The 19,742-nt window shown below is 35.3% G+C and overlaps 1 protein-coding gene and 1 non-coding gene across 4 annotated transcripts in view; both read right to left on the bottom strand.

Moving 5' to 3' along the window:
• Positions 1-10,519, bottom strand: part of si:dkeyp-100h4.1 — a 72,762-nt gene extending 62,243 nt beyond the window's left edge. For 2 of the 3 annotated variants that reach the window (XM_088650164.1, XM_088650163.1), the window contains exons 1-3: positions 4,178-6,701; positions 719-830; positions 300-404 (exon numbers count right to left, since the gene is read on the bottom strand). Coding sequence is in view for 1 of the 3 variants with exons in the window: in XM_088650163.1 (XP_088506289.1) it covers positions 300-404; positions 719-762 (149 nt within the window). In the remaining 2 variants the exon portion in view is untranslated. Of the gene's footprint in view, positions 1-299; positions 405-718; positions 831-3,391; positions 3,888-4,177; positions 6,702-9,910; positions 10,306-10,387 lie in introns of those variants that run through there. The other variant, XM_088650165.1, reaches the window with a different exon arrangement.
• Positions 10,520-17,277: 6,758 nt separating this feature from the next.
• Positions 17,278-17,349, bottom strand: trnah-gug (transfer RNA histidin (anticodon GUG)). The gene has a single exon. It is a non-coding gene; the product is annotated as a tRNA-His (tRNA).
• Between the last annotated feature and the right edge of the window lie 2,393 nt (positions 17,350-19,742).

Below are 19,742 nucleotides of genomic sequence, written 5' to 3'. Positions count from 1 at the left end.
ACATCAATCCTCTGGCGTGTGTTACTAATAACTTTATATGACAAAGAGGATATTTCACTACCAGAGTGTTTTCAGATGCATTATCTAAAGTCATAAACAGCAGATAAACGTGTTATGGTCAAATATTTGTCCTTATCAGGAGTATGGATGAAGAAAATCAGAAGAGTCTGAAATTGATATGACACTGTTCTTGTGTTTCTTACATATTGAGTCTTTTAAGTGTTGTGTAAATATAATAAAATGTTCTAACAAATCCTAAAACAGTCCATGTGTGTTCAATAATGTACAAAACAACATACCTTTTTGCAGATGATGGTGTTTCCTCACTGAAGTATGGTGGATTCCCTTTAGACCAGTCACTCTTCAGAGACACAGAGCTGGACACACATGATCCTGATCTCACACTGAACACACAAACACACCAGAGGAATAAATTGCAGGACAAACTTCAGTCTCCTTTACAAGAGATTATCAGACAAATTTGAGTTTGTTCAGTTTAATTCAGCACAAACTAATAGTTGACTGAAGGTCTGTCTGATCAGGTCACCAGATCGAGCTGTCTGTAATCTAGAATGATCTAAACACATTTGCTGAAGCTGTAAACTGAAGCTTTGTCCATCATTTGATCAGGCAATAGCAACACAAATAAGTGCATTGTTGTTGGTCTTTGTTCTTCAGAGAAAGTGTTGAAATAATGGTGTAAAAACAGAGTTAATACCTGTGTTTCTCTGAGAGAGAGTCCTTTACTCGCTCCTCTGCCATACTGCAGCTAAAACACCAATGCAGACATTAGCAGAGCTTTCAGGAAACAATCAGCTGCTGACCATCACCTGGAGATGACAATATACTGAGATGAAGAACAGCACACTTTATAGCAATCAATGTTCACTTCACTAACAACACCGCACCGAAACACACTACATGATGAGGGACACCACAAACAAGACCTTACTGAAACAGACCCGATAGTCATGCCACAGCATTTATATATATATATATATATATATATATATATATATATATATATATATATATATATATATATATATATATATATATACACACACACACAGGGCTTGACATTAACTGTTTTCATCACCAGCCACTTTGGCTAGTAGATCTCCAACATTACTAGCTATTCACCATGTTCACTAGCCATGATTTTGTTGTTGGAGAATATATTTTATATGCATAAATCTGACTTTGACATGCTAAAATGACTTGATCTAGATTTTGTGTAATGTCCTCATGCATTTCACTGTTGTCTGTGTTGTGTATGACCTTGCTTGATGTGCGTGAGCAAATGGGTTGTAGTGTAGTACCAGGCCCAGATTGGCTAATCGGGAGAATTCCCGGTGGGCCAGTATGTTTTTTGGCCGTGAGGGCCGGTGTCTCTAGCTGCTTGCACTCTCAGCAGTCGCACTTTTTTTCATTTGTTTATTTATTTGAGCATAGCCTCACTCTTTTATTCATTATTTTGCCGCAGCTCTGCTCTTTTTATTTATTTTCTCGCAGCCCCATGGGGAAAATGCAGCCTGCAGGTTAATGACGTAACATCATTTCACCCCAAACAGCGGCACCTCAGTGAAAGACTTTGAATAATTAATATTAATGAATATTACACCTGCTCAATGAAGATCTGCTGGTTCACTAGATTACAGTGTTTCTCCAATGGTTTGACTATTTTCTTGAAACCGAAATGACGTTCTTAAAACTCTAACATTATTTGGCAAAACACTACAGCTCACTTACAAAAGCTCATATCTTTCCCAAAACAGTTCACTCGTGTGTCAAAACTAAATGATCTTCTCATTTAAACAGTCAGTGCCCCAGAACGCTTCGTCCCTTCAGCATTGTGTGAGCGCTGCAAGTCAAAATGTTCAGATGTTTGGTCATCATGGCAAAGCACCACTAAAACATCCCTCATGTCCACCTCACAGTCTCAGCCCAGTCCTTCACTGACAATGCTCACTGTACTGTTTTTGTCCAGCCGACAATGTATAAAACTGAAAACAGAAACAGGATTTTAGGGTACGAGTAGCCTCCAAGGTTTGATGTCACACATTGCGCTCATACTGCCAGGGAAACGGTCACTCCTTTATTATTGTAATGATCAAGCACACACAAAGCATCTTCCATATATCAGAGCGAAAAGAGTAGAGAGCTGTAATAAACTGTCATCAAATGCTCCAAACATTCACCTACTGTATGGTGTTCATGCTGTTATGGTCTTGACTGATTTCTTGACAATTGAACAGACTATTGTGCATGTGATGACTTATACAATGAAATGACGCCGACACGGTTTGAAGAGAAAGACCATTAGACTGAGAATTAACAATCAGTTTAGATCAACTAGATCTATTCACTTGGAAACTGTGCTAAATGTCGGCAATCTGTACTTAATCATGTGCAAAGATGAACTTAGACATTTGCAATGTGATTAAATTAATGAGAAATTCAGTTATGTTGTGAACAATTGCCAAGTGGTTTGGAGGTTTGTCCATGTTGTTTTGAGAATGTAATTTCTGTTTCAGGAAATGAGCCAAACCAAAGGAGAAAAACTGAAATAAATCTGACATACCTTGATCAGAAATCTAAAAAGGAGAGTAAATGCTTAAGCCATTGTGGTCCAGTGGTCAGCACGTTTCATTATGACGCCGCTGACCGGAGTTCAAACCTCACCTGAGTCATTTATTTTCATTTTTAGTGCTAAGACATGTAATACTGTTTGGGTTACTTATATAGGTGTACATATTTTATTTTTTGTGTGAGCACCGTTATAAAGGACTGGATATCTATAAAGAATTTAGCACAGAATATATATTCAGATATTGCAGGAAAAGACGTTGTGCTGTTGTAAAGAATAGTGTTGGAGATTCAGCTCCCCTTTAATCTTAAAAGCAGCTGTGTCCTTGAAAAAGACGTGATCGTGTCATTAGAAACTGAACTGGAAATGACCTGATTTTAATATAGTCAGTCGTGAACTGAGGTGGGCCGGTCTAAGGCTTAAAACTCCAGGGCTGTAAAGGAGTCCTTCTGCATTAATTCCCTGTGTAGCACTGCAATCAGTTTCTATTATACGTGACTTTACAGGACTCAAAATTAAGCATTTACTAAATGTATCTCTGACCACAACAAAAATACATAATTATTTCTCAGCCATACATTTTAAATAATGCGTCAAAACAAGCTGAATATAGCTGTATACATGCTCTTTTTATTTAACAAAACTTTTCTTTAATTGTCCTGGCTAAAGGTCCCAGATCACCAGTAAACCAAACAGTGAGTTAATCTCCTATTAAAGCAATCTTATTATATACACACACACACAATTAAACCATATTAACAAAAATAACAATAAGCAAAAGAAAGCTGGTGAAAAGCATACCGTGTGATAACAGGATCACGTTAACATTAGACCTGTTAATCTGTTTAAAGAATGGGAAAAGAAAAGAGAAAGCAGTAACCGGCGCCGCTGCTGCTTACAAAAATACATTTATTTTAAATCTGGAGCTCTTGAAAGCAGCAGGTCTGCAGATTCACAAGCATCACCTTTTGTCCAGTCGATTTTAAAGAGAGCGGATCGCACCAGGTGAGTTTCCAGGCACGGCTGCTTCGCGGAAGAAAACGGGAGCGCGCACGCTTTGTAAACAGCCGCTCGCATCACATGACCTGTGCGCGCGAGTGATCTTTCTTTTGCTCGCGTGAAGACAGCTGTTTTTATCAGTCCTGCTGCTGCTTCTCGATTCTAAGATCACATGTGCATACTGGGCTATCTTTATTGTCAAACCCTGCTTTTAAGAAAGCTACAATTTGAAAAGTGTTTCCCGCCAGGAGGGTTTGTCTTACTCGCCGCTGCTGAAATATATACATCCGCATTCTTTCTGTTTATGGAAGCTGTTTTCACTTTCGATTTCGTGACTGTTTAAAGTTTAATTTGTGCTGAATGATGTAAATTTATCGAGTCACCCTGATATAGAAGTACAAACACTTTCAAGAGATGAAAATAACCCATTATAATGTTAAAATGACCGTGTTTTGACCGTGTTTGGTTTGAGGCTTTGAGCTTCAGGAGCAGACAGTGCTAGAAATCACGCTTATTAAACACGCTTATACACAAATAAACCCTTCATCATCTCCACAAACAAGCGTAATGTAGAAGTGTTAAACTCACATGCAGAAATACAGACGCTCTTGTGCAGCAGGAACACAATCTGATCTCTTTCACTTAAGTAAAACACACCTGTGTGAGCTACAGGTATATCCTAAAATGGCGCTGACATTAGTATTCATGAGATTCTCCTGACTGTGGGCGTGTCCTCGAGACAACACTGGAGCTAAAGATATCTGTGCAGCTTCTCTGAGCACGGGGGTGTTGAAGGAGGATTTCGAGAAAGTTTTAAGAAAACAAATGAGTATTGGAGCTATAAAATAAGAATATAGATAACATTATGGGTCTCTATATGAATAGAGCACTTACAGATCTCTGTGTTAGTTCATATATTCTACAGGACATTTTACAATAAGACCTACATTAGATCAGTCAGTACTGGAACTGATATAACAAGCAACTCAAGATGATCAGGATGCTGAAACTAGCACAGAATATTAATGTTAGACACAACATTAGCTGAGCCCAGTGAATATACAAGGGAGAATCACATCAAGTGTTAATAAAGATGAAAAATCAAGAGAAAATAAGACTTTAACTTCAGCTGAAATGTTGTTTTATTCAATATCTCATTTGACTTTACATTTAAATTCAGTTTTCTTTATCAAATACAAACTCATACACACGACAATATCCAGTGAAATGCTTATACGACCAGCCATGACCTAAAGACAACAAGATTATAGATGAGAAATAAATTACTGAATAAAATAAGAAATAAAATATAGACAAACATTATTCATAGGAAATATATCTGTAGAGAATAAAATAAACATATTAAACCCCGCGGCTATACAACTGTAGAGAACTTTAGCTGTAGACTGACTCCATGTACAGTGACATCATAACTGACCTGAAGTAGAATACACACAGAGATGTGTGTGTGTGTGTGGAGTGTGTAACTGTGGCTGAATGTGCAGATGTGTCCACAGACGTGCTGAATGTGTGTGTGCTGTGTGTGTTGTGATTGAGAAAGCGTCTGGTCTGTGTTCAGAAGCTCCTCCTCAGTGTCTCTGTGTTGGTCTTGATGGAGCAGAAGCCTTTATTTCTCTGAGCGCAGCAGGAAAGCTTCAGCTAAACTGTGTGTTTTCCTACTTTAGTCAATCCAACACTGAAAACTCCTCATCTAGTCAAGAGTTACAGGCTTATTACTGGACACAGACATTACTGAGCTTGATTTATTCGCTTTATTAAGCATTATTAATGCACAGTTGTGCTGGTGAACATCAGTTAATGCACTGAGAGTCAACAAGAACTAACAGAGAACAACTTTACTGTCATCAACTAACATGAACAGATCAATAAATACTGGAATAAATGTGTTTTTATTGTTCAGTTCAAGTCAAATCATGAAGAAGAAGAAGACCAGAAGAGCAGAAACAAACGTCACACTTCATTTCTCCTTTATTCATTGAGCTGCTGGATTTCTCTACAGTTGATTCAATATTTGACAGAGATTCAGACATTTCCATGTTCATCATCACATTCTAGTATCATCACCATGTCTCAGGATCTGCAGTGGGACATTCAGATCGACCCTATCGTAAAGAAAGCCCAGCAGAGACTGTACTTCCTTCGTCAGCTGAAGAAGTTTAACCTGCCACAGGAGCTGCTCCTACAGTTCTACTCGGCTGTCATCCAATCCATCCTCTGCACTTCCATCACCGTCTGGTTCGGCCAAAACCTTCCTCCGTAGACTACAGCAAATATAACGTTAAATTGAATGATTGATTCTGACAATATCAGGTATTAATTCAGAGAAGTGGGATAGGAATGTGTATAATTTGTTGTTACATTTGTCCAACAACTACACATGCTTAATGGTCTGTATGAAATATGGTGTCAAATTTGATAATATTTGAAATATATAATGTTTAATAAAACTGAAAGGTCCCGTTAGACTCAAATTTAAAGAATTAAAAGATTTATTTCTATTGTCTATGCTTTGAGATTCGTGGATTTTTCTTTTATAATATTGTGTAATAAATGACTTACTGAGTAATTAAGTTTTTAATTGAATAAAAAAAGTTATTTAAAATAAAATTGTATTTATTTTTAAATGATAATTAGTAATAATTAGTAATGAATACCGTTTTAAAAGTGACTTACCCAACACTGCACAGAATCTGCATATCAGATGAAAATCAACTGAAGCACAAGTATATTGAACTATACCTGTTAGAGTTTAGATGTTTAATAACTGCAAATGGGACCAACATATGTTCTGCTGGGCTTTCAAATATGGCTTTCATTTAATGCTAAAAACTAGTTAAAATTGATCATAATATGATTCTTCTCACAGTACCTTTTGTTTTACCTTTAATGTACTTTTCTGACTAGAAAATGAGAATAATCAGTTGGACAGGAATAATATTCATTGTTAGAGGCCTCCCATAAAAAATAAATAAATAATACCCATTTTGGTAACACTTTATAATAACTACACGCTATGAATTATTTATTAATCATTAGCAAATTTAATTCATTATTTGTTAAGCATTAACTCTACATTAGCAGATGTTAGTAAGCAGTTTGTAACTACAGATACAAATGCTCTATTCTTGATTTAAAAGCACATCTATAATGTGCTTAATGATTGTAGTTTCATACTTTGTCAATAATAATTTTTTCAATACTTAAGTATTGTATCATTTACAAACCAATTATTTGAGAGTACTTTGTGGCTTTCAAAGATCATTCAGAATGCATAAGTAAATGATTAATAAACCATTCAAATTAACGTTTATATATCTTATTATTCAGGCATATTCTAATAGTTAATTTGTATGTTAATAAATGCTTTAGTAATTTAACTTCATCCAGTTTTGTGACCTAATCTAAAGTGAGGACTATTTATGCTACACTGTTAAAAATTGTCCCGTTAAAAAACAGTAAAATACTGGCAGCTGCAGTTGCCAGCAATGTACTGTTATTTTACAGTATGTTGCTGTAAAAATACATGGACTACATTGATATACACAATACTCAAGTGAACTCATTTTGCTCACTGAAAGCAACTGCCTCAACTTGGTCAACTGCTGAATGAGTTTATGAAGTAATGTGCCATATATGCTTAGAAGCATACTTATAATGATAACTTATTTTAGTTAATTAGAAAAGTTCGGCTTAACTCTAATGTCTTATTTTTCACAACAGCACACATACATGTAAATCTGGAATCACCAGAGAGATTCTGACTGCATCAGCAACTAAACAGCCGCTATCTTTAAATAAAGAAACATGCAGAATAACATCAGCAGTTCATTGTTCATCTTTAACTCATACACTGGCTCTACTCTCCTCCACAACGGTGACACACAGAAGAAATTTGCTTCAGGTTTTACAGTAAAATACTGTTTTTTCTTTGATTTAACGGTAATCTACTGGCAGCTGTGGTTGCCAGCAATCTACTGTTTTTTTACAGTCTACTTCCGTTGTGTAAATTAACAGTATATTACTGTTAAAATACATTTTTACACTGTGTTTTTACCTGTCACACCTTTAACCCTTTAAACCCCAGAGCATATACTTCGGTTTTAATTGAAGTGTCCACACTACTGAGTGTTCAAGAAACATGGAGCAAAGCTGAAGTAAATTCATTAATTAACTGACTAATTAAATGATAATTGAGGATTAACAATGAACAAATGAAGAAATACTGAAGGGAAAAAACAAGAACAGAACATACAAAACTTTAGTCACAGCTTTATAATGAAATAACCTGAAGAACAACAAATGATTAAATCATTTAAATGATCAGCGGATGATTAAACAACTCTACAAACATCATCACCAGCTACACTTATTACTTAATACATGTATTTTTGTATAACATCTACTAAAGTTCTTCTTGAGAAAAAGTGAAAGTTTTACGTCACCATCATGGAGAACAGAGTTTGCTTTAGTTGGGCTCTTAGCCCTGACATTTTTAACATTTATATGTCTTGGCTGCTGCAATTGTTAAGAACTTAGTTTGAAAAGCTCCTTTATTGTGGCAAGTCAGCCAAAAACCTAAATAAGATCTGGTGATGTTCATGTTGCTATTAAATGGCAGAGTCTGTTCTCATTTACTATAATAAAATTTACTGCTCCTGTTCAATGTTAAATCTATTGTTTTACATTATATGTGGCAATGATTTCTGGAAGTTTTTAAGATTATCTTGGAAAATAACACTGCTCTATGGTGTAAATCGCACTCAAAGAGACATCAATAATCAGCATATGAACCTCAATAATGGTGACAACAAATTTGACAAAATTTAACAAAATTAAAAGTTTAACTCACAAACAGGCAACTGAAAGTCTAAACATAAACAACAGCAGAATCAAACACAAATAAAGAAAACCGTTAGACCATTATACAACATTTATTTATATCGCAATGCATGCTGGGATATTTGTACAGTGCTACTCCCAGCATGCATTGCAGCATGAAACATTTGAGATGTTACCATTGTTGAGATACAAGGTCAGATTCATGAGGTCTGAGTGTGTATTTGTCATAACTGAACTGTTTATGTATGTTATTTCTTAACTGTTAAGTAATTTCAGAGGTATCTTTTCTGTTTCCACTTCTCATTAATTAAATTAATACCTGCAACTAAGCATAAAATCTATTGCATGAGGCCCTTCATCCAGATTTATACCAAAACATTTATCAGAACTAATTTAAGACAAATAGATTTCTCTATTTATTGACTTCCCAACTTTATTGCTATAGTACAATCGTTTCGTAAACTCTGTATTACAGCAGATGGAAAGTCTTCTTAAATGAGTTCAAGGGTGAAGAGCCCAACTAAACCAGCCCCTCACTCACAAAAAACACCTTAATTTCTGTTGGATCTCAATGAGAATAGTATGGAAGTCAAATCAGTCAGTAATAAGTGTGTGTCTGCTGTTTGTGGAGTTGTTTAATGATCCTCTGCTGAGACTGAAGCTGTTTTATTTTATTTGATTTTATTTAATGTTGTAACTCAAGTCACTGTTTGTGTTTCTTGTTTATTTTCTTCAGTAATTGTAATTATTAACAGCAGGTGTTCATCAGTGTCTGAATTCACTCATTAGTGTTCATTAAAACTGTCAGGTGAACTATATTAGTGAACTAGTGTATGAAATAGTGAACAAGGGCACAAAGCGTGATTTCAAACACAGACTTCAAAACATCGAATCTGAACTCTGTTAGCTCACAGTTTTCTGCAGTTGGTTACTTTCTCGAAAACAAAAATGTTACCCAGAAAGCACTGTTTTTAACAGAATATTACTGTTTTAGTGAAAAAACATTATTTTACCGTAGAATCTGACCGTTTTTAACAGCAATTTTTTACAGTGTATATAAATCCTTTATAACTGACAATTAAAGGCTCGGTTATCTTCTAAACAGGGGAAAAAACACGACTTTATTCATTTCTAATCATTTAAAGACACATAAATAAATCTGCATCAAATGAAAAATATTTTTTTGCAATCTTAACTAAATCTTAACTAAAATAAACTAAAATAAACGAATAAACTTCGTTAAATAACATTGTAATGTTGTTTCATAATATATTGTTAAATTATTATATTGTTGTTTTTATCCAATTTTATGTCCTATTTTGACACTCCTGTTATTCGGCAATGTTTAAACTTTACAGTAATTTTATTTTTTAGATAAGATTACAAAGATGTACTGTTCATTTGACACTGAGCCTTTAATTGTCATTTATTAGGGATTTATAAAGCATAAATTGTCCTTACTTTAGAAATAGGTAGAGTGGCTCTGATAGGCTAGTTGGCTTTAGCAGAAGTGGCCAATCTTGGAGCTCAGTTGGTGGCATCAGTTGCTCTGGAAGCGTTGGCTATGTCAGCAGCAGATCTGCCAGCTCTAGCACCACAGGCTCTGGCAGTTTTGCTGGAATGGGCCTGACTGTGGTTGAGGCTTTTGTGAGCGGTTCTGTTGACAGTACCTCTGGTGCATGTGGCAGTAATAGCTCTGGTGGCAACTGGCAGCTCAGGCTCTGACATGGTGGCATCTCTACAGCGTTAACTCTTGCGGTGGTGGCAACTACAGTGACCCCTACATCCTTGTGCCTCAATGCACATTGTACAAGCACACAGAGGTCGAGTAAGTGGGAATATGGGGATTATTGTTCCTGAAAAATAAAAACAAATCACACAAAGATACTTTAAAAAAAAATATATATTATTAGTTCAACTTTGACATTTCTAACTCACCTACTTGATCCTCCCCTTTTGTCTACAGTTTTTAATAAAGTGCAAACCATTTTTTGCCCCACAGCATGTTTTTTTTGACAGCCGTCGTTGACTAGCCGTGCCTGATCGAACATGAACATTGTGCTGGCACCTGTAATGAGCCAACAGAAAAAAAATATGAATGTTTAAATGTGTACAGAAGTGTGCAGAAATGTTAGATATTTTATTTTACATTTAGAAATATCAAACATTTACAACAATTATGCTGCAGTATTCTAAATTATCTGTCAGCAAAACATATAGGAAATCTGAATTGCATGTATGTATTACTCCTGTAATCCTGCAAATGGAATAAGCACCTAGATTATCAGATGACACTTCCTTTCACACAATCTCCTTACTGTTCAATGTATACACCATGAGTTTCAAGAGTTCCAAGTCTTGAACAAATGGGTGCAAGACAACCATGCTGTTTTACAGTGCTAGCCCCCTGCAGTGGTGGGTTATTTTCGTTGCAGTGGTGGGTCTTGGAACAGAAACAAAGATGAACAGGACTATGACCAGATAAGGAATCAGGAAGGCTGAATTACCTGGTCTGACTGTGACAGCTGTGAACTTAAAAAGGTGCATTCAGTAGCTCACTGTAGAACTTCTTTGTCAACTAAAGAGATTCAAGTTAATTTAATTATTGGCCAAGCTTTACTGGTTTTAGATAAACTGAGAATAACTTATTCTGCTTAAAATAAAGGTGGCTGTTACTCCATCATTCTAAATAATCTTTCTATTTCTAATTTTATCATCAAAGATTTTCAATGAATTAAAGTCAGTTTAAATTAACAATTCAGTAAGTTGTTTTTGCTGTTATTTATTTAATTTACTTTCTGTAATAAAGCTGTTTGGTAAATCTCTTACATTGATTTTTAAATCTCCATGTGTGTTTTGTGAAACTTGAAAAATGAAAGTTCAAAATAATAGTTTTCTAAATAGTTTGCAATATTTTAAACATTATTATAACATGTACAATGTTAAAAAAATTGCAATGTTTAACAAATTATTAATTTGAACTTTCTTTTTAATAATTATAAGAATAATTGTTAGTGATTTTGTACCAATAACATCTGATCATAGAAAAACAGCAGATCTCCATGCTGAAAATGCAACTTTGAATCAGAAGAATAAAAGACATTTAAAACGACATTTATAAAGAAAACAGTTTTTACTGGCCTCACTAACACTGGCTGCCTGACTGTTCAGTCAGCAACATAAAAGCTTAAAGAACCACAGATGCAGTTTGAAGATCTGTCTTTTTTTGTCTTGATTTTGTCTTTAAAATGAAATAAATCTCTTTGACTCTCTCATATAAATCTTGTGCAGTGTGTTTTATCACATCATAATGTTCTCCTGATGAAATCAGCCATCATGAATGAGCAGTTATACAAAACAAAACTATTCTTTAACAGAAAAAAATCGTTACATTTATCAAATCAGTTTACAAAAAATTGTGCTTACAGGGTATTATCCTTGATGGAAATATCTAAACTATTAGCACAACCTTTTAACGCTGTTTATTTCCAAATGAAAGTGAAACTGAAAGCAACACTTTCCGCTACCGATATCAACCAGCAGATGGCGCTCGGACAACACAGAAACTCAAGTCCATTTATTATGTGCCACACATATTACCACTTGCCTTGATTCAGTCATACCTCAAGTATTCTCCAATGCATTTTTGATATTCTAAGACTACGACACAGTTATTTAAAATGGTAAATTAACTTGAAATAATTCTGTGGCATTATTCTAAAAAATGCTAAATTCAGTAAATGACCAAATGCCTCTTATTTGCATAACCATGTAAACCTAACTGACACATACACACATTCTCTGTTCTAATCTATTTGTTTATATATATATATATATATATACACACACACACACACACACACACACACACACACACACAATAGATTAGAAATTAAAATGTGTGTGTGTGTGTGTATGTGTTAGGGTTTGGTTTACATACACTGTTAAAAATTGTCCCGTTAAAAAACAGTAAAATACTGGCAGCTGCAGTTGCCAGCAATGTACTGTTATTTTACAGTATGTTGCTGTAAAAATACATGGACTACATTGATTTACACAATACTCAAGTGAACTCATTTTGCTCACTGAAAGCAACTGCCTCAACTTGGTCAACTGCTGAATGAGTTTATGAAGTAATGTGCTATATATGCTTAGAAGCATACTTATAATGATAACTTATTTTAGTTAATTAGAAAAGTTCGGTTTAACTCTAATGTCTTATTTTTCACAACAGCACACATACATGTAAATCTGGAATCACCAGAGAGATTCTGACTGCATCAGCCACTAAACAGCTGCTGTCTTTAAATAAATAAACATGCAGAATAACATCAGCAGTTTATTGTTCATCATTAACTCATACACTGGCTCTACTCTCCTCCACAACGGTGACACACAGAAGAAATTAGCTTCAGGTTTTACAGTAAAATACTGTTTTTTCCTTGATTTAACGGTAAACTACTGGCAGCTGTGGTTGCCAGCAATCTACTTTTTTTTACAGTCTATTTCCGTAGTGTAAATTAACAGTATATTACTGTTAAAATACATTTTACACTGTGTTTTTACCTCTCACACCTTTAACCCTTTAAACCCCAGAGCATATACTTCAGTTTTTATTGAAGTGTCCACACTACTGAGTGTTCAAGAAACATGTAGCAAAGCTGAAGTAAATTCATTAATTAACTGACTAATTAAATGATAATTGAGGATTAGCAATGAACAAATGAAGAAATACTGAAGGGAAAAAACAAGAACAGAACATACAAAACTTTAGTCACAGCTTTATAATGAAATAACCTGAAGAACAACAAATGATTAAATCATTTAAATGATCAGCGGATGATTAAACAACTCTACAAACATCATCACCAGCTACACTTATTACTTAATACATGTATTTTTGTATAACATTTACTAAAGTTCTTCTTGAGAAAAAGTGAAAGTTTTACGTCACCATCATGGAGAACAGAGTTTGCTTTAGTTGGGCTCTTAGCCCTGTCATTTTTAACATTTATATATCTTGGCTGCTGCATTTGATAAGAACTTTGTTTAAAAAGCTCCTTTGTTGTGGCAAGCCAGCCAAAAACCTAAATAAGATCTGGTGATGTTCATGTTGCTATTAAATGGCAGAGTCTGTTCTCATTTAGTATAATAAAATTTACTGCTGCTATTCAATGTTAAATCTATTGTTTTACATTACATATCTATATATGGCAATGATTTCTGGAAGTTTTTAAGAATATCTTGGACAAAACACAGCTCTATGGTGTAAATCGCACTCAAAGAGACATCAATAATCAGCATATGAACCTCAATAATGGTGACAACTATCAAAATTAACAGTTTAACTCACAAACAGGCAACTGAAAGTCTAAACATAAACAACAGCAGAATCAAACACAAATAAAGAAAACTGTGAGACCATTATACAACATTTATTTATACCGCAATGCATGCTGGGATATTTGTACCGTGCCACTCCCAGCATGCATTGCAGCATGAAACATTTGAGATGTTACCATTGTTGAGATACAAGGTCAGATTCATGAGGTCTGAGTGTGTATTTGTCATAACTGAACTGTTTTTGTATGTTATTTCTTAACTGTTAAATAATTACGGAGGTATCTTTTCTGTTTCCACTTCTCATTAATTAAATTAATACCTGCAACTAAGCATAAAATCTATTGCATGAGGCCCTTTATCCAGATTTATACCAAGATATTTATCAGAACTAATTTTAGATAATTAGACAGCAGGTGTTCATCAGTGTCTGAATTCACTCATTAGTGTTCATTAACTCTGTCAGGTGAACTATATTAGTTAACTAGTGTATGAAATAGTGAACAAGGACACAAAGTGTGATTTCAAACACAGACTTCAAAACATCGAATCTGAACTCTGTTAGCTCACAGTTTTCTGCAGTTGGTTTCTTTCTCGAAAACAAAAAATGTTACCCAGAAAGCACTGTTTTTAACAGAATATTACTGTTTAGTGAAAAAAACATTATTTTACCGTAGAATCTGACCGTTTTTTAACAGCAATTTTTTACAGTGTACACTGTAATTATGGGTTTGCATTCATAAAGTATTTATGAAGTTAATAAGTGATCAATAAATAAAAACATCTAAAGGAGTATGAAAAATTGTGAATAATGCAAAAGAGAGAGTAATTGTATTATGCTCAATTACCAGAAATGGCTGAAAGAGATGAAGAAGATCCATCAAGGCCAAAGCTCAATGAAAGATGTGAAAATAATAAACTTAATGGGATTAATGTGTTAACAAGTGCATTGGTGAATGATGGCATGGAAACTGACAGAAACAGGCATCTAACACCGCATCGCATGAACTACTATTGGGTTGACCCTTGCAAGAAACCATATGAAACTTTGCATAAAACCTTGCATATAATCTCACTTATAACCTTGCACATAACCTCTTGGAATGTTTTGCAAAGATGTCTAATGCAGTAGGGACTTTTATGTAGAAACAATTAATTGCCATGTGCAAAGCGATATCTGTGCAGGAAACCAGAAAGGAGCCATGTGAGAGAGCAGAGATACAAGGTCCAAATAGTCCAGCTGATCGAGTCTATCTGTGGATGTTCTGGAAAAAGGAGAGAGCTCAGGAGGAAAGGACCATATCTGGATGAGGGCAAATCCAACAGCTGCCAAAGTGGATGCCATTAATGGGGTACCAATGCCTCAAAGGAGCGAAAGAAAACAACTCCAGCAAGGGAAAGCTGACCGGAAACAGAGGAGCCTGAATATTCCAAAGCTCTAAACTACTAAGTGCAACGTGTGGAAGGAGAAGTTAATCAGAACAAAGTAAAGAGTGATTCTGATAATATGCCTGAATACCACATACAGAAGTGCCACAAGTCAAGGGATGATGAATGCACAACTGCAGATTTCAAAACTCAGACTCTTAACCACAGATCTCCATTAACATATATTAAAGTCAAGTGAAGATGCTGGTAGCTTAGAAGAAGAGAAACAAGGATGACCAAAGATCAAGATCAACATTTAATGCTTTTTATGTTTGTATATTGAATTTGTTTGCATATTGCTTTTATGGTACCTATATATAATATCACTTCAGTATATTCTACAGTGTGAAAACTAGCAGCTAGCACTGAACCAACTGAATACTTATGCTTAAAACTTTATTGTCTTTGATGTGTTAAGAGAAAAAACAGAGTACAGTCTTTTACTTCCTTCAAATCAAAAGAGAGGGGAGATGTTTGGCTGGACTTCTGTCAAAGTACAGTGGCATAATCTAGTCAATTGATAACAGCTATGTGGCTTATATCAGTCACTAGATAGAGGTAATTAAGAGAACTGGATTATGAAATTGCACTTTGGGTTAAAAGACAATAATATTAAGACTAAAGTCTTAAGAGGAGGGATTAAAGAAGATTTCTATTCTCTCAGTGTGTAGTATTTTCTAAGTGTAAAGCAGTTAATTTTCTCTTCACAAAATGTATGTAGTGTTTGCAGCAAACATGCCAGCATGTGTTAAAAATACTGTGTAATATGAGTATGCCTGCACAGAAGCAACACTAGGAGAAGGCTATTACTGAATGGCTGATTGTGTAGAATAACTGAATATGTAAAGCACTGATTATATATGTTAAATACTTGTATGAAGCTATATGTGGCAGAAGTTAGAATGAGTAACATATTATCAAGTTATTATCCTATCATAACAATGTATGTAAACCCTTAGTTCCTTTGCATAAGTTGTATCTATACTTTGCTGACATAGACCTGTAACATCTCTGTTGACATGAGCTGGTGGGCTGAGAGCCAAGAATAGCAGGACCCCTTAGACTAGAAAACCTATTCAAAAGGGGTCAAGAGTTAAAAAGAGACACAAAGGGGTGTGTCATAATTACCTGTATAAAGATTATGGAGAACACAGATACTTTAGAAGGTGTCCCGGAGAGACTTCAGAATGCTCTGGGGTCTGCTCTGCTCTTTCTCGGCTTTATTATGGAGAATAAAGTCTATTTTCTGATATTCAAAACCTCCGGTCTGATAATTTCTAATTGATGAAAAGTCGAATTCACGACATGACCCCGTTCAACCCGGGGATGCTGCGGCCACAACGCAAAGTTCTAACCACTATACGATCACGGCAAGCTACGAGACAGCTGTTGTGACCCTTGTGTGGTATGTTCCTCCCTGTGATAAGCCCCTCGGTCAAAGTACCCAAAAGCTGTGGCTCCACAAAATGAGCATCACACGCCCGAACAGGGACTTGAACCCTGGACCCTCAGCTTAAAAGTCTGATGCTCTACCGACTGAGCTATCCGGGCTCCACAACAGTAATTTACAAGTAGGCAAGGTTTGGGTTGTGGTCGGCGCAGACCTTTACAGTACACTAAAGTTTACCGTGAGATGGGGTTTTAAGCTTATGGTTGGTGTGGATGTTGCTAAAACACGACAGGTTACTTTGAGGTTGGGTTTATGGTTTTTGTAGGTGTAGACATCAGTACAACACAATAGTTTGGACTTCATGTCATGTAGGAGACATTAAATAGATCAATGATAACTGCAAAATGTCTTTGTGCTGTTGTGGCAATGAATGGACACTCAACAATTGAAAAGATTCCTTCCATGCCTTAGAAGCGTGACTTTATCAGTACTTATCTACACAGCATGCTGGCATCAAAGATCCTATTTCTCTTATATCATATCCCTAGTCTTCCACACTTTAGGAAACGTAAACATTCAGGACGTGCCATTAGCACAGCCTGCACTAAAAGAAGGCTGGAGATAACGGATGGCAACACAGAGTGCGACACCAATGTCACCTTGAAAAACCTGCCATGACCCGGATTCGAACCGGGGTTGCTGCGGCCACAACGCAGAGTACTAACCACTATACGATCACGGCGAGCTATGAAACAGACCTTGTGACCTATGTGTGGTATGTTCGTCCCTGTGATAAGCCCCTTTCTCTTCAGTGAGAACACTCTGTTGTTTTTCTCCTCCTACCAGCACAACGCTTTTCCCAAGAAACAATGGAAATGCAAACAATTGACGACTGCTGCAATTTTAAAAAGGGGGAGGACGTAGTCGGCAGGATTCGAACCTGCGCAGGGAGACCCCAATGGATTTCAAGTCCATCGCCTTTTTTTTATTTTTTATTTTTTTATTTTTTTATTTTATTTTTTTTTATTATTATACTGTTCAAAATTCATACAATTCACTTATTTATACATATTTCACTTCAGACAAAACATTAAAAAGGTCCGTATTACATCATATCTTCACAATAAAACATTTTAAATATAAAATGTTGCAAGTAGAACTCCTTAAAGGGTATAATCACCTTTTTTAAAAAGGCATTTTCATTCCTGTGTCATTTAAAATCTTTGAAACTTCTTGAGTAAAAACATCATAAAAAGCCTCCTGCATGTCCTCCAACTTAAAATAATAAAACAGACATTCAACATATTTCTCCACCTTCCTCTTAAATACATTCCACACATCAAATACAGCTTTTTCCTTTTTTGCAGCAACTCTTCTCTCCCATATTGCACTTTTCATTAACATCACAAGTAAATTTATGAGCTTTTCATTATTACATTCTTTGTTCACTCCCAACATCAACACCTTTTCCCACTCAAGTTCGTCATCTCTTTCTCCTTTCAAAGTTAAAATAATGCTTTTGCATTTCTCATTAAAATCTTTCAACTCATTACAATATAAAAACAGGTGTAAGAATCCTTCATCTGCATCTTGACATACTTTACATGTGACACTTTCCTCCATCCCTATTTTGTTTAAAATTATATCTGTAAAAACTGCTTTATTTCTGATCAAATATTCCAAATTCTCCACTTTTGACTGTTCTAATTTGCCCTTTATATTAGCCCATATGTTGTCTTCATTTACATCTTTAAACATCCGTATCCAGTACTCATTTGCACGCGGTTTCTTAAAAACCCCATCTCTAAAAAACCCATAAATCATTTTCACAGTACTATCTTTCAAGTTCCACCATTTCTCTCCAAATCTTACAATCACATCTTTACTTTGTTTATTTTCTTCCATGTTTTCTATTCTTGTTAACCATTCTGCAGGTATGGCATTTTTGATTATGTCATATTCCTTTATTAAGTCTTGTCTGTTAAAATCCTCCTTCGCTTCATCCATTACGTCAATAACATACTGTACCGGTAAAAATCCTTCCTTAAATTCATATAAAACATCCCTTACTCTTGTTATTCCCACCTCCCACCATTTCCTAAAAAACACCACTTTCTCTTGATTAAGAATGCCACCGTTTAAGAATAAAGGCTGATTTAAAATGTTCTCGCGTCCTTGTATGTTAAAATGTACACAAGTTAAAAATTTCCCCCATGCTCCAATCAATTCTTTATAAAAATCTGGTAGACCCTCTGTCATGAATTTTTTCATCCTCATGCATAAAATATTATCTCCCATATTAAAATTGCCACTTTTACTTAAAAAATATTCCATTGTTCTTTTCCATGCTGCCTTATTGTCTTCATCCAAATATTTCCTTACCATTTTTACTCTTAAACTGTTTTTTCTTTGCTCCACGTCTATTAAACCTAGACCCCCTTTGCCTACTTCTCCAATTAACGTTGCATATGCTATTCTTGGAGGTTTCCCTTCCCATAAAAAATCTAAAAAACATTGTTTCAGCCTTTTTTCCATCCACAGTGGCATTGATGACACATATAAAATATTCCATAATTTAGAAACCATTAAAACATTCAAAATTAAAACCCTCCCCTTTAAAGTTAAAGACATTAATTTCCAAAACCTCAGCCTCCGTTCAATCCCTCCTAAAATTTCCTCCCACATGGTTACTTCTGCTTTCTTTTCATCCCTCCCAATTACAATGCCTAAAATTTTTATTTCATCCATTTCCTTAAAAGTAAAATGTCCAGATAAAGCCTCAGTTCTCCCAAATCTCAAATACCCTGTTTTATCTTCATTTATTTTAGCCCCTGACCCCTTGCAAAAATGCTGTACTGTTTCCATTGCTTTCTTTACACTTGCCAGATCTTGTAGTATTAATGTGGTATCATCAGCATATTGAAATATTTTATTCACTCCCCCCTCTACCTCTATTCCTTTTATTCTGTCCTCGTGCTTCACAGCTAATCCCAGTGGTTCTGCAACTAAAGCATATAAAAGTGCAGATAATGGACAACCCTGTCTGATTGACCTTCTTATCTTAAAACAGTCTGTTAAAAACCCATTGCATTTTATCCTTGTTACCGCTCCTCTATATAAAATCTGAACCCACTT

The sequence above is a fragment of the Danio rerio genome, chromosome 4 (assembly GCF_052040795.2).
Source record: "Danio rerio strain M-AB ecotype USA chromosome 4, GRCz13ab, whole genome shotgun sequence".
In the NCBI taxonomy this organism is placed as follows: domain Eukaryota; kingdom Metazoa; phylum Chordata; class Actinopteri; order Cypriniformes; family Danionidae; genus Danio; species Danio rerio.
The sequence above is the reverse complement of the archived record's forward strand: the minus strand, read 5'-3'. Positions and strand labels throughout refer to the sequence as shown.